We start from the raw sequence: 16,419 nt of genomic DNA, 5'->3' as shown, positions 1-16,419 counted from the left end.
TTGCACATTCGCTTGTGTCTGTGTGGGGTTCCTCCCACAGTCCAAAGAGATGCAGATTAGGTCGATTGGCCATGCTAAATTGCCCTCTTAGTGTGAGGGGATTTAGCAGGATAAATACGTGGGGTTACAGGGCTAGGGCCTGGATGGGATTGTCGGTGCAGGTTCAATGGGCCAAATGGCCTATTTCTGATAGCTGCATGATAGCTAATAAGTGATTGTCTTAGCACTTGTCTACACTTCTGTAGTTGGATAAGAACATAATAACTAGGAGGAGTAGTAGGCCATCTGGCCCCTCAAGCCTGCTCCGCCATTCAATAAGATCATGGCTAATCTTTTTGTGGACTCAGCTCCACCTACCCGCCCGCTCACCATAACCCTTAATTCCTTAACTGTTCAAAAATTTATCCTTGCCTTAAAAACATTCAATGAGGTAGCCTCAACTGCTTCACTGGGCAGGGAATTCCACAGATTCACAACCCTTTGGGTGAAGAAGTTCCTCCTCAACTCAGTCCTAAAGCTGCTTCCCCGTATTTTGAGGCTATGCCCCCTAGTTCTAGTTTCACCCGCTAGTGGAAACAACTTCCCTGCTTCTATCTTATCTATTCCCTTCATAATCTTACATGTTTCTATAAGATCTCCCCTCATTCTTCTGAATTCCAATGAGCCCCAGTCTACTCAGTCTCTCATTAGCCAACCCTCTCAACTCCGGAATCAACCTAGTGAATTTCCTCTGCACCCTGTCCAGTGCCAGTATATCCTCTCTCAAGTAAGGAGACAAAAACTGTACACGGTACTCCAGGTATGGCCTCACCAGCACCTTATACAGCTGCAACATAACCTCGCTGTTTTAAACTCCATTCCTCTAGCAATGAAGGACAAAATTCCATTTGCCTTCTTAATTACCTGCTGCACCTGCAAACCAACTCCTTGAGATTCCTGCACAAGGGCACCCAGGTCCCTCTGCACAGCAGCATGCTGCAATTTTTTACCATTTAAATAATAGTCCATTTTGCTGTTATTCCTACCAAAATGGATGACCTCACATTTACCAACATTGTACTCCATCTGCCAGACCCTCGCCCACTCACTTAGACTATCTATATCCCTTTGCACATTTTGTTCTTCCACCCATTTTAGTATCTGCGAATTTTGACACGCTATACGTGGGCGGCACGGTAGCACAGTGGTTAGCACGGCTGCTTCACAGCTCCAGGGACCTGGGTTCGATTCCCGGCTTGGGTCACTGTCTGTGTGGAGTTTGCACATTCTCCTCGTGTCTGCGTGGGTTTCCTCCGGGTGCTCCGGTTTCCTCCCACAGTCCAAAGATGTGCGGGTTAGGTTGATTGGCCGTGCTAAAATTGTCCCTTAGTGTCTTGAGATGGGTAGGTTAGAGGGATTAGCGGGTAAATATGTAGGGATATGGGGGTAGGGCCTGGGTGGGATTGTGGTCGGTGTAGACTCGATGGGCCGAATGGCCTCTTTCTACACTGTAGGGTTTCTATGATTTCTATGATACTTGGTCCCCAGCTCCAAATCATCTATGTAAATCGTAAACAATTGCAGTCCCAACACTGATCTCTGAGGCACTCCACTAGTCACTGATCGCCAACCTGAAAAACACCCATTTACCCCCACTCTTTGCTTTCTGTTAGTTAACCAATCCTCTATCCATGCTAATACATTACCCATAACACCGTGCACCTTTATCTTATGTAGTAGTCTTTGGTGCGGCGCCTTGTCAAATGCCTTCTGGAAATCCAGATACGCCACATCCACAGGTTCCCCATTGTCCACTGCACATGTAATGTTCTCAAAGAATTCCACCAAATTAGTCAAACATGACCTGCCCTTCATGAACCCATGCTGCATCTTACCAATGGGACAATTTATATCCAGATGTCTCGCTATTTCTTCCTTGATGATAGATTCAAGCGACAGAAGTTAAGCTAACCGGCCTACAGTTACTTGCCTTTTGTCTACCTTTTTTTTCCAAACAGTGGCGTCACATTTGCTGTTTTCCAATCTGCGGGAACCACCCCAGAGACCAGCGAATTTTGGTAAATTACCATGAGCAATGGTAATTTGGTAAATTACCACTGGTGGTAATGATGCTTATGTTACAAGTTTGGGTCCCTGGCACTGAGGCAGCAGTGCTAACCATTGTGCCACCCTGCACCAATTATTCTGTCATCAACCATATCACTGATTAAACCACATCTGGAGTACTGCACACAGCTTTGGTTGCTTATGGTGGAATAGATGACATTGCAGTCTCAGAAAAGACAGCTAGGAGCAAGATTCCTAGCTTAGTTGCTCAAGAAAGCTAAAGAATTTGGGTCTATTTAGAGTAGCATAGAGCTGATCCCCTGATAGGAGTTTGTAAAACAACGAAAGGCCTGGATAGCTTTCTCCAGCTTAACAAATTGGAGATGACTTTAAACTACATAAAGGTTAGGAACAGAACGAACTTAAGTGATTTTAATTTTCTTAAAAAGAGGTAGGCTTCTGGCACATGTTGCTGGCTGATAGGGATCAGCACAGGGACTGTATGCCTTCCTGACAGGAAAAGGATGGTTTCATATTAAAGGCAAGTGGTTCTATTGCCTAAGAGATGAATCTTCCCTCATTGGTCCTGGATTTTGGCCTCATAGGGAAAAGATGACCAGGTTTATCAAACCTGAGAGATGGCTGGAACTTCACAAAAACATAGAAAATAGGAGTAGCTGTAGGCCTTTCGGCCCTTGAAGCCTGCGCTGCCATTCAGTGAGATCATGGTGATCATTCAATGCAATAACCTGATCCTGCCTTCCTCCCATATCCTTTGATCCCAGGGGCAGGGTGCAGGCAGTGAAAGTATCTAGATATAAATGAGTGGGTGGGTAAATGCATGGCAGATGCAGTAGAATGTGGATAAATGTGAGGTTCTCCACTTTGGCAGCAAAAACAGGAAGATTTTCTGAATGACAATATATTGAGGGGGGGGATGTGCAAGGAGACCTGGATGTCCTTGGACACCAGTCACTGAAGGTTAGCAGGAAGGCAAATGGTATCCTGGTCTTCATAACGAGGGGATTTGAGTGCAGGAGTAGGATGTCTTGCTTCAATTATACAGGGCCTCAGTGAAGCCACACCTGGAATATTCTGTGCAGTTTTGGTCTCCTTCTCCAAAGAAGGATGTTCTTGCTATAGAGGGAGTGCAGTGAAGGTTTACCAGACTGAATCCTGGGATGTCGCAACTGACTTGCGATGAGAGCTGGAGTCAGTTAGGATTACATCCACTAGAGTTCAAAAGAACGTGGGAAGATCTCACAGAAACCTATAAAATTCTAACAAGACTGGACAGTGATGTTCCAATGACAGAGGGGGCTAGAACCAGGTGTCATAGTCTAAGGATAAGGGATAAACCTTTTAGAGAGTGGTAAGCCTGTTGAATTCTCTACCACAAAGTAGTTGAGGCCAAAACGTTGTACATTTTCAAGGAGTTAGCTATAACTCTTGGGGCAAAAGGGATCAATGGATATGGGGGGAGGAGAATAGGAGGGATCAGGTTATTGAGTAGGATGATCAGCCATGATCACACTGAATGGCAGAGCAGGCTCGAAGGGCTGAATAGTCTACTCTTGCTCTCTATGTTTCTATGAAGTTCAGCCATCTCACAGGTTTGATAAACCTGGTTGTCTTTTCCTGCCAACACTTTCATATTATGTGAATTGTTTTCACACTTTCCTCTGCACATAAACTGTAGATTACAATTTGGTCTTCTCTGCAATGTTGTACTGTACTGGAGGTTTCTATGCATAAGAGTAAAATCTCCCAGTGAGAGCTCACACCAAGTCTAGAGCAATGCATGTTGCTTTGTTTGGTACAGTAAGAAGTCTCACAACAGCAGGTTAAAGTCCAACAGGTTTATTTGATAGCACAAACCACTAGCTTTCGGAGCAATGCCCTTTCATCAGGTGAGTGGGAGTTGTGTTCACAAACAGGGCATATATAGATACAAATAAAAAAAGAGATCAGGAAAAGAACATTAAACAAAAAAGGTACAAAAGACTGGATGAAGGGTGAAAATGAGCTGCAGGAAAAAGAGAGGATGAAGAGTGTTAAAAGGCAGGGAGGCACAAGCAGCAGCGAAGCAGAACAACTCCAAGAAGCTCCACAGGATTGTATGGAAACTGACTGGTACAACCAGCAACACCACTGGGCCAAAGGCAAGGATGGCAGGACACTACTGATGGATGAGGAGCAGGTTGTTCAGTGGGCAGAACACTTGCCAACCTGAGAACCTGGCAGATCAGAGAACCAAAGACCCTCAAGAGCCCAAAGAGCAAGTCACCTGGAATCAGCAAGATACCAGCAGAGACTCTTCACCTCTTCACCTGTAGTAGAGTTGAGAGAAATCAGGAAAGCAGAAAGGGGACATGAGATTGCTTTGGCAGATAAGGCAACGGAGAATCCAAAGAGATTCTACAAATAGATAAAACTTTAACTTTAATTTTCTGTATTAGTCACAAGTAGGGCTTACATTAACACTGCATTGAAGTTGCTGTGAAATTCCCCTAGTTGCCACACTTTGACGCCTGTTTGGGCCAATGAACCTAACCAGCATGTCTTTCAGACTGTAGGAGGAAATTGGAACTCCTGGTGGTAGATAAATCCCTGGGACCCGATTAAGTGTATCCCAGGACATTGTGGGAAGCTCGGGAGGAAATTGTAGGTTCCCTAGCAGAGATATTTGAATCATCGACAGCCGCAGATGAGGTGCCTGAAGATTGGAGGGTGGCAAATGTCGTGCCTTTGTTTAAAAAGGACTGCAGGGAAAAGCCTGGGAACTACAGACCAGTGAGACTCACATCTGCATTGAGTAAGTTGTTAAAAGGTATTCTGAGACACAGGATCTATAGGTATTTAGAGAGGCAAGGATTAGGGACAGTCAACATGGCTTTGAGAGTGGAAAATCATGTCTCAAATTTGATTGAGTTTTTTGAAGTGGTAACCAAGAGGGTCGATGAGGGCAGTGCAGTTGATGTTATCTATATGGACTTTACTAAGGCCTTTGACAAGGTACCGCATGGTAGGTTGTTAGATAAAGCGTTTGATAAGGTTCCCCATGGTAAGCTTTTGCAGAAAATACGGACACATGGGATTGAGGGTGATTTAGTGGTTTGGATCAGGAATTGGCTAGCTGTAAGAAAACAGAGGGTGGTGGTTGATGGGAAATATTCATCCTGGAGTTCAGTTACTAGTGGTGTACCGCAAGGATCTGTTTTGGGGCCACTGCTGTTTGTCATTTTTATTAATGACCTGGACGAGGGCGTGGAAGGATGGATTAGTAAATTTGAGGATGACACTAAAGTCGGTGGAGTTGTAGACAGTGCGGAGGGAAGTGGCAGGTTACAGAGGGACATAGATAAGCTGCAGAGCTGGGCTGAGAGGTGGCAAATGGAGTTTAATGCAGAAAAGTGAGAGTGATTCACTTTGGAAGGAGTAACAGGAATACAGAGTATTGGGCTAATGGTAAGATACTTGGTAGTGTGGATGAACAGAGGGATCTGGATGTCCATGTGCATAGATCCCTGAAAGTTGGCACCCAGGTTGATAGGGTTGTTAAGAAGGTGCACGGTGTGTTAGCTTTTATTGGTAGAGGGATTGAGTTTCGGAGCCAGGAGGTCATGCTGCAACTGTACAAAACTCTGGTGCGGCCGCATTTGGAGTATTGCGTACAGTTCTGGTCGCCGTATTATAGGAAAGATGTGGGAGTGTTGGAAAGGGTGCAGAGGAGATTTACCAGGATGTTGCCTGGTATGGTGGGTAAATTGTCTGAGGAAAGGCTGAGGGGCTTGAGGTTGTTTTCGTTAGAGAGAAGAAGGTTAAGAGGTGACTTAATAGAGGCATACAAGATGATCAGAGGATTAGATAGGGTGGATAGTGACAGCCTTTTTCCTCGGATGGTGATGGCTCGCACGAGGGGACATAGCTTTAAATTGAGGGGTGAGAGATATAGGACAGATGTTAGAGGTAGGTTCTTTACTCAGAGTAGTAAGGGCATGGAATGCCCTGCCTGCTGCAGTAGTGGACTCATCAACATTAAGAGCATTCAAGTGGTTATTGGATAAACATATGGATGCTATTGGAATAGTGTAGATTAGAGGGGCTTTAGATTGGTTCCACTGGTCGGCGCAACATCGAGGGCCAAAGGGCCTGTACTGCGCTGTAATGTTCTATGTTCTAAGATTAAATCTCATGGGATCCAGGATGAGGTAACCAAATGGATACAAAGTTGGCTGGATGACAGAAGACAGAGGGTGGTTATAGACGGTTCTTTTTCAAACTGGAGGCCTGCAATCAGCAGTGTGCCTCAGGGATCGATGCCGGGTCCACTGTCATTCTTCAGTTATATTAAAGATTTGGATGAGAATTTAGGAGGCATGGTAACTAAGTTTGCAGATGACATCAAGATTAATGGCATAGTGGACAGTGAAGAAGTTTATCGAGGATTGCTACAGGATCTTGATCAATTGGGCCAGTGGGCTGACAAATGGCAGATGGAGTTTTATTTGGATAAATGCGAGGTGATGGATTTTGGTAGATCAAACTAGGGCAGGGCTTACTCAGATAATGGTAGAGCGTTTGGGAGTGTTATAGAACAAAGAGATCTAGGGGTACAGGTTCATAACTCCTTGAAAGTGGAGTCACGGATGAACAAAATAGTGAAGGCGGCATTCAGCATGCCTGGTTTCATTGGACAGAACATTGAGTACAGGAGTTGGGATGTCTTGTTGAAGTTGTACAAGACATTGGTACAGCCACACTTGGAATACTGTGTACAGATCTGGTCAACTGATTATAAAAAGGGTATTATTGAACTAGAAAGAGTACAGAAAAATTTACTAGGATGCTACCGGGACTTAATAGTTGAGTTACAAGGAGAGGCTGGATAGGCTGGAACTTTTTTCTCTGGAGCGTAGGAGGTTTAGGGGTGATCTTATAAAGGTTTATAAAATAATGAGGGGCGTAGATCAGCTAGATAGTCAATATCTTTTCCCAAAGGTAGGGGAGCCTAAAACTGGAGGGCATAGGTTTAAGATGAGGGGGGAAGAGTTGCAAATGAGTCCAGAGGGGCAATTTTTTTTTAATTTTACACAGAGAGTGGTGAGTGTCTGGAACAAGCTGCCAAAGGTAGTAGTAGAGGCGGGTACAATTTTGTCTTTTAAAAAGCATTTAGACAGTTAAGATGGCTATAGAGGGATATGGGCCAAACGTGGGCAATTGGGACTAGCTTAGTGGTTAAAAACAAAGGGGCGACATGGACAAGTTGGGCCAAAGGGCTGTAAATCTCTAACTCTATGACCTCCCAAAAGGGATACCTTCACGATCACCACTCGAAACACTGATGAATTAACTTCATGCTGGAAGTTGTCAGGAGCAAACCCCCTCCGCCACCTTTTGACTTGCATGGCTTCCATAACACTGATACCAAATGCACTAGAGTCAAATTTTGTGACATGCAGGTTACAGTCCTATATCACCTATTATTGTCCTAAGAATAACAAAGCTGTCACACAGTTATTTTTTCACCCTCCCTTGAAAGCATCTTACTTCAGGAGTGCTCTATTTTCTGGCATTGTCTAGCTGTCAACCATGATCAACAACAAGTTTTATCTGGTGGCAATCTTGGCCTACAATAGCATTGTTAAGCCACAACTTAACACCTGGAGGCAACATCCAAAAATTCATGATGCATATCATTATTTGGATATTCACTTGCAACAAATCAAAAATCTTGGACCAATGTACGGCACGGTAGCACAGTGGTTAGCACTGCTGCTTCACAGCTCCAGGGACCTGGGTTCGATTCCCGGCTTGGGTCACTGTCTGTGTGGAGTTTGCACATTCTCCTCGTGTCTGCGTGGGTTTCCTCCGGGTGCTCCGGCTTCCTCCCACAGTCCAAAGATGTGCGGGTTAGGTTAATTGGCCATGCCAAAATTGCCCTTAGTGTCCTGGGATGCGTAGGTTAGAGGGATTAGTGGGTAAATATGTAGGGATGGGGGTAGGGCCTGGGTGGGATTGTGGTCGGTGCAGACTCGATGGGCCGAAAGGCCTCTTTCTGTACTGTAGGGCTTCTATGATTTCTATGAATGTATTATGCAACAGTTAGAAAGTTCTTGTACAGTGCCAGTGGCTGCACACTTCCTCCACACTGCATTTTATAGATGGCATTTAGCACACATTAGTACATATGCAGCGATGACTCAAGAGAAATCTGAAACATGCAATGTGAACAAGTATATTGCACTGCCACAACTGATGGGCATTAGGACCATAAAACAAAAGCAAAAGATTGCGAATACTGGAAATCTGAAAAAGAAATGCTGGAAAATCTCAGGTCTGGCAGCATAAGTGGATAATGTTGAGTCCATGTGACTTCTTCAGCGCTAAAAAGGAGAAACATCTTGGATTTTATACTGTTTAGGAGCGGGGTGGAGCAAAACAGAGCAGAGATAGGTGGGAGTGAGGCAAGATTGGACAAAGAGGTTGCAAAGAAGGGCATTAGGACCATGACAATTGACATGAAAGATGATGCACAAAAGATTCAAGCTTTTCACCAAACTAAGATTTCCTTACTGATGGGGAGGAAAGTGGAAATATATACAGCTACTTAATTCCTACCCTCCCAAGGCCAGATTCATAGAATCATAGAAACCCTACAGTGCAGAAACAGGCCATTCGGCCCATCAAGTCTGCACCGACCACAATCCCACCCAGGCCCTACTCCCATATCCCTACACATATTACCCGCTAATCCCTCTAACCTACGCATCTCCGGACACTAAGGGGCAATTTTAGCATGGCCAATCAACCTAACCTGCACATCTTTGGACTGTGGGAGGAAACCGGAGCACCCGGAGGAAACCCACGCAGACACGAGGAGAATGTGCAAACTCCACACAGACAGTGACTCAAGCCGGGAATCGAACCCAGGACCCTGGAGCTGTGAAGCAGCAGTGCTAACCACTGTGCTACCGTGCCGCCCCACTGTGCTACCGTGCCGCCCTTACTGTGCTACCGTGCTGCCCCAATTTCAAACTTGCTCTAAATTATGCGTGCACTTTGCATCAAATTAATCCAGATATCTTCAAGATAGACTTTATGTAAATCTTTGCTAATTAAACCAGGAGTCACACAAAAGAGTAAAGGTTTACATAATTAATTCTGTTTTCTCCGTTAACAATGAATTCCTGTAAGAATATGCTTCAAATGCATCTTTTTATTCCCAAAATCCAATTTTATGCAAGACAAATTGAGAAGGTGAAATTGAATAAACCTGGCAAAAAGTAGCAATTTTAATGACATATCTATGATTCAAAAATAACTACTTAGTGGCTTAGTTCCCGTACAGATCCTCAATTATTATAATTGGCGATGTGAAAGTTGCAGTCAAATCCGAAAATTTCAGAAAAGCAAACAATAGGGAACCCAAGACGAGAGGATCTTTGACATTGGTCAGTGAGTTGGAGCGGTTTTCTAACAGTAGGAGTGTTTCCAGGTAGTACACCAGGATCACTCATTTACAATATCGGAACAAATCAAATTCTATTTTTATTACATGCATTACGAGATCCCTCCCTGCGCTTTTAAGGATCAAATTATGTGACTGTCAATTATTCTGTGAAAATCCATACAGTTAATATTCCTCACCGATACATCTTCACCTGGAGGGAAGGTTTAGTTACATGGACGAGGGTCAAAACCCCATTTTGGCAACACTGCAGCAAGATCCAAACAGGAATGAGCAGCGAGGAAACACAACCAGGATTTAGCAAACCCAGTGAATGGGGGAAGTAGCCTATGGGGTTTGGCTCACAGGAGATTTTCTGTTATCAGTCAGCAATGAGAAGAATTGGAGACCATAAATCTGGAAGAACGTCAGGTGTCAGATCCCAAGTAATTAAGTTTGTAAGTGTGGGAAGCCACTGTTCTATTTTCCTTTTTTTAGATAACGTTTTTATAACATTTTCTCACGGGATAAATCCCGCTGAGGATTCAATTTACACTTGTGCTGGGACACATCATGTTACAAGGTAACAAAACGCTGAGATGTGTTGCACACATTCCCAGCTCTTAGTTAATCTTGGCAAAGACCACACTAACTCGTGCACAATGCATGATCAGAGGTCCAGACTAATCAGTGTTGGCCACCTTATGTGGCGTGTTTAATTAACCAATGAATGTAAATGGGTGTTCTCTGAAATAATGCATAGAGAAAACAATAGCAGACAGGGAGAGAGATTGGTAACATATTGAATGTAAGACAGACAAAGAGTGAGAGAGGGGGGGTGGGGGGGGTGGAGAGAGAGAGAGAGAGAAAGTGTGAGCAATACTGAAAAGCTGGTGTACATCTTGTAACAAAGAGACAACTGAAGGAACTCCGAATAAACTCTTAGGATTTACTACGAGGTGTCAGTGAATTCTTGAACCTAACAAGATTTTCACTAACATTAAATTCAGCGTGTAGCAATTAGTTGATATTAATACATTGATATTAAGCAGCTTTGGGGCACCAAGCATTGAAAAGATTTGTTGCAAGCTTGTCAAATAGTAAAAACAAAGCTATTTCTGCTTTTAAAAATAAATTGTTAATGAAAGTGTGCAACATCCAAATCTACAGTTCTTAACCATCATGAAGCCATATTGTTTATGCAATTTGTAAAATTGGGAGCATTCAGAACTTGGGTTCCTTCATAAACTGATCTGGATTCAATGGCAAATCATAGAACGATTATAATGCAGGAGGCGGCTATTCGGCCCATAGTGACTGCACCTGCTCTCCGAATGAGCATTTCACTTAATGCCCTTCTCCAACCCTCTGTAACCCTATATATTCTTCCTTTTCAAATAATCGTCTAAATTATCTTTTGGATGCTTCGATCAAACCTGCTTCCTCTGATGCCGACCACCTGCCATGTGAAAAAGATTTTTTCCTCATCGCTTTTATTCCTTGTGCCAATTACTTTAAATCTGTGCCCTCTGGTTCTCAATCCTTTCACAAGGGCGATCAATTTCTCCCCGCTTATTCTGTTCAGACCCTTCATGATTTTGAATACCTCCATCAGACCACCTTTCAGCCTTTTCTGCTCCAAGGAAAACAGCCCTAACTTTTCCAATCTACCTTCCCAACTGAAATTCCTCACCTTTGGAATTACTCGTGAATCTTTTCTGCACTCTCTCCAATGGACTCATATTTTTCCTAAAGCATGGCACATAGAACTGGCAGAAGTGTATTATACAAGTTCAACATAACATCATTGTTTGGTACTTTTTAAGCCCCTAATAAAACACAGGATACTGTATGCTTTATTAACTGCTCTCTCAATCCGTCCTGTCACGGCTTTGTCAAGGGAAGGTCATGTCTGACAAATCTGTTACAGTTCTTTGAGGAGGTAACAAGGAAGTTAGATAAAGGAGAACCAGTGGACGTGATTTATTTAGATTTCCAGAAGGCCTTTGACAAGGTGCCGCATGGGAGACTGTTTAAGTTATGTGTCTATGATGTTAAGGGTGAGATCATGGAAATGGATAGAGGATTGGCTGACTGGCAAAAGGCAGAGTGTGAGGATAAAGAGGTCTTTCTCAGGATGGCAGCCGGTGACTAGTGGTGTGCCTCAAGGGTCAGTGCTGGGACCACAACTTTTCAAAATATACATTAACAATTTGGAGGAAGGAACTGAAGGCACTGTTGCTAGGTTTGCAGATGATACAAATGTATGTAGAGGGACAGGTCGTATTGAGGAAACGAGGGGCTGCAGAAGGACTTGGACAGGGGAGGAGAGTGGGCAAAGAAGTGGCAGATGGAATACAATGTGGAAAAGTGTGAGGTTATGCACTTTGGAAGGAGGAATGGAGGCATAGACTATTTTCTAAATGGGAAAATGCTTAGGAAATCAGAAACACAAAGGGACTTGGGAGTCATTGTTCAAGATTCTCAAGGTTAACGTGCAGGTTCAGTCGGCAGTTAGGAAGACAAATACAATCTTAGTATTCATGTCGAGAGGGTTAGAATACAAGAGCAGGGATGTACTTCTGAGGCTGTATAAGGCTCTGGTCAGACCCCATTTGGAGTACTGTGAGCAGTTTTAGGGCCCATATCTAAGGAAGGATGTTCTGGCCTTGGAAAGGGTCCAGAGGAGGTTCACAAGAATGATCCCTGGAATTAAGAGCTTGTCATATGAGGAACAGTTGAGGACTCTGGGTCTGTACTCGTTGACGTTTAGAAGGAAAGGGGGGATCTTATTGAAACTTACAGGATACGGCGAGGTCTGGATAGAGTGGACGTGGAAAGGATGTTTCCACTAGTGGAAAAAACTAGAACCAGAGGGCACAAACTCAGGCTAAAGGGATGATCCTTTAGAACAGCAGAAGGCTGTGGAGGCCAGGTCATTGAGTGTCTTTAAAACAGAGATAGATAGGTTCTTGATTAATAATGGAATCAGGGGTTATGGGGAAAAGGCAGGAGAATGGGGATTTTTTAAAAATCAGCCATGATTGAATTTCAGAGCTGACTGGATGGGCCGAGTGGCCTAATTCTGCTCCTAAGTCTATGGTCACTTTCAATAACATATGCATTCTGCGACTACACCCACTTTAGAAATGTATACTTCATTTTATAATGTCTCTCCACATTCTTCCTACCAAAGTGAATCACTTTACATTTCTCCGCATTGATCTTGCTCTGCTATTTGTCTGCCCATTTCACCAACTTTTCTTTGTCCTTTGGAAAATCGACACTATCCTTCTCACAGTTTACAATGCTTCTAAGTTTTGTATCACCCACAAGATTGAAATTGTGCCCTGTACACTAAGGTCTAGGTGAGTAATACGCATCAGGTAGGAAAGGGTCCCAACAATGGCCCTGGGAAACTCCACCGCACATACTTTCCTCCAGCCCAAAAGACATCCATTAACTACTATTCTGTTTCCTGTCACTCTGCTAATTTCATATCCATGTGGCTACTGTCCCTTTTATTACATGAGCTATAACTTTGCCCAAGTCTGTTGTGTGGCACCAAATCAAATGTCTTTTGGAAGTCCATGTACTACACATCAACCTTTGTTACCTCTTCAATAAAAACACCCAGTCAAATACAATTTTTCCATAAATCCATGCTGGCTTTCCTTAATTAACCTGCATTTGTCCATGTGACTGTTAATTTTGTCCTGAATTACTATTTCTATAAGCAAAGTTAAACTGACTAGGCTTATCTTTAGACCCTTTTTGAACATGCATGGAGTTTCCAGTCCTCTGGCACCATCCCAGAGTCTAAGGAAGACTGGAAAATTATGGCCAGTGCCTCCCCAATTCAGTCCTTCGGCCGTAGAAACTTAAGTGCAGACAAGCTATCCGGTACCACCACCACCTCAAATTTTAAACATTTCTAGAATCTGAATTGCCCCCTCTTTCACCATGGCTTGGGCATTATCATCTTAATTGGTAAAGACAGATGCAAAGTATTCATTTAATACTTCCGCTTTGCCCTCTGTCTCTATACGTCTCTCATTAGCCCCCTTTACTCCTTAAATGTCAATAGAAACTTTGAAATTGATGCAGTTTAGTACAATTTTTGAGATACCTGGAAAAAAAAAACACCCAATACAGGAGAACTTTAAAGATAAATATTAACCAATAATTGACCTAGAGTAGCCTAATCTTGCTCAAAAGATAGTACTTATCTGATATAGGAAGCTACAAACTAAATCAAGATGACAGTGACTGCAGTACAGATGCTGGGGTTTCAGACAGGAGAGTAAGACAATATGTAGCACTATATGCAACACCCAATGGCAAGGGTGATTTTAAGTTGGGGCATTGGTTAATGTTCTGATGAAAAATCTCCAGATCTAATGGATCATTGTCTGCCATTTCTGCCACCAAATACATCTAACTCTTTCTCTGTCAGCATTCCAAAAAGGACCATTCCCTCTGCAATGCTCTGATCCACTCCACAGCAATTCCCTCCTCTTCCTACAGCATATTTTCATGCAAGCATCGAAGGTACAACACCTGCTCTTTTACATCCACCATCAAACCCCCCCAAACACTGCTTCCAGGTGAAACCCCAGTTTACTTTAATTTCTTTCAGTTTAGTAGACTGTATTCACTGCTCAATGTGGTCTGCTCTGCAGTGGAGAGGTCAAGCACAGATTGTGCGATCGTGTTGAGCAACAATTCCATTCAGTCCGCAAGCATGACCCTGAATTTCTAGTTAGCTGTCATTTAATTCTCCACTGATTTCTGTCTTTTAAGCTCAACTCAAACTTAAGGAACAACAGCTCATATTGTTGAAAGGGCATTTTACAGCCTTTAGGACTCGATGCTACTTCCACAAATTCAGATCGTAACCTCTGGTCTCATTTTGTTTCCTTTTTTTTTGCTGGTTTTAGCATTTCTCCTTTTTAAACCCTTCTGCTTTCAGGCCACTACTGATCATGAATGCTATTCACATCCCATCGAGACACATTTTATGTTTCTTTATTTCTCCCATTACCTCTCTCTCTAGTCTTGCACAGTGAATACTTCTGCCATTTAATCTCTCCCACCTTTCACGGTATCTTACTTTACCTTTTGTTCCTTATCCGACCTGCTCCCTTCACTTGCTTAAAACTTATTAAATCTCTTAACTCCCCCAGTTTTGATGAAAGCTTATTGACCCGAAACATTTAATTGTTTCTCTCATCACAGATGCAGTATTTTCTGTTTCTATTTCAGATTTTCACCATCTGCAGCATTTTGCTTTGCTGTCAATAAAATTTTTTTATAACATTACAATAGTGATAATGCTGAAAGTACTTGATTAATAACGAAGTGCTTTTGGATCTCTAGGAGTTATGAAAGATGCTATATAAATGCAAGGTCATTCTTTTTCACAGAGCCCCAAGAGAAATGGGACATGATCAAACACCTAACTGAAGGTAGGTTTTAAGCAAGGCATTAAAAGGAGGAATTAGAAAGGTTTAAGGCGGCATTTCCAAATCTGTGCGCCGAGCTGGGTCTAAAGATTGGAATCCAGCAACCATAAGCTTGAGAATCGGATGCGCTTGCCCTGCAACTTCTGTGCACTGGCAAAATTACAAAGTATTGGGCTGGTAATTTAACACCATCTGAGCACCAATGTCAACATACAAACTGTGATCACATTTAATTTGAATTCACCTGTTGTAAAATAACTGCAATCTCTACAGGGCTTGCAGCAAAAAGAAAGCTTTTCAAACAGTTAATGAAGAACTTGAGGTTCAGACGGGGACACGCAGCAGTACTTACTGTGATTCCACTGTTCACATTTTTATCCACGTACTTCTTTTTTTCGTATTTGTCTCTGATGAAAAATTCTACAGCTCTGAAGAATATTTAATCAAGGAAAATGTATTTTCTTTTTAAATAAAGGAGGCATTTCATTTCCTGCACAAAAAAAAACAGTAGAAAAGATTTCTGAATAAATCTGGAATCAAATTAAACGTGCAGTACTAACATTTTCAATAAGTTTCAAGGTTAACTTCACAAACATAATTCTCTTAAAGCTAACTATACCTTTGGTGCCTAATAAAATTTACTTAGCTTTTTTCTACACCCTTAATCATAAGTTGAGTAATTCCTATTGAAGTTACACCTCTGTCTGTTGGGGGGTTTAACGGGGGGAGGGGGTTGTGCATTTTTTAATATTTGCTTTGGCAGATGTATTTAATGTTTCCAGCTATATTACTAACCAAATGGTTTCTCAGCATCCATTAGTTCATTTATTTTAAAATGGTGGTCACCACTGGTACTCTAAAACCATCTATAATGCAATAAATTACCCCATGAAGCTTCACAGGAGCAATGTAAAGCAAAACGTAACACCACCAAGCCACAAAGAGATATTAGGGAAAGATGACCAATCATAAAAGCAAAATACTGCGGATACTGAAATCAAATAAAAACAGAAAATGCTGAAAAATCTCAGCAGATCTGACAGCATCTGAGAGAGAGAATGGAGCCAATGTTTCAAACGTCTGGCCAGAAACGCACTGAAATAGCCAAGTTTAGAGGGAGCAAAGGTGTACACGAGTTTTTTAGCAGCAGATTGACAAGGTAGGTACAGAGTCGGGCAATGTTATGGAGCTGGAAATAGGTAGTCTTAGTGGCAGCACTGAAGGGGTCAGAAGCTCATCTTGTGGTCAAACGTGACACTGAGGTTGCACACAGCCTGGTTCAGCCTCAGACAATTGCCAGGGAGACAGATGGAATTGCTGGCTAACATTTAGTTGGAGGAAGCGGAGTGGCCACGATGCTGATCAGCAACCATTTAACGCCAAAGAAAAATTGTGGCCATCTCAAATAGTTTTTCAATTATTTGCAATTTTTGTACTGTCAGAAACTAAATTGGTCTA

The 16,419-nt window shown here is 42.7% G+C and overlaps 1 protein-coding gene across 6 annotated transcripts in view; it reads right to left on the bottom strand.

Moving 5' to 3' along the window:
- The window catches only part of smap1 (small ArfGAP 1), a 252,271-nt gene that overhangs the window by 170,320 nt on the left and 65,532 nt on the right, over positions 1-16,419 (bottom strand). For all 6 annotated transcript variants that reach the window (XR_013497795.1, XR_013497794.1, XM_078213304.1 and 3 more), the window contains exon 4: positions 15,314-15,389. Coding sequence is in view for 4 of the 6 variants with exons in the window: in XM_078213304.1 (XP_078069430.1) it covers positions 15,314-15,389 (76 nt within the window). In the remaining 2 variants the exon portion in view is untranslated. The remainder of the gene's footprint in view (positions 1-15,313; positions 15,390-16,419) is intronic.

The sequence above is a fragment of the Mustelus asterias genome, chromosome 5, assembly GCF_964213995.1.
Source record: "Mustelus asterias chromosome 5, sMusAst1.hap1.1, whole genome shotgun sequence".
Lineage (NCBI taxonomy): Eukaryota > Metazoa > Chordata > Chondrichthyes > Carcharhiniformes > Triakidae > Mustelus > Mustelus asterias.
Note: the sequence above shows the minus strand (reverse complement) of the source record. Positions and strands in the feature narration are given on the sequence as shown.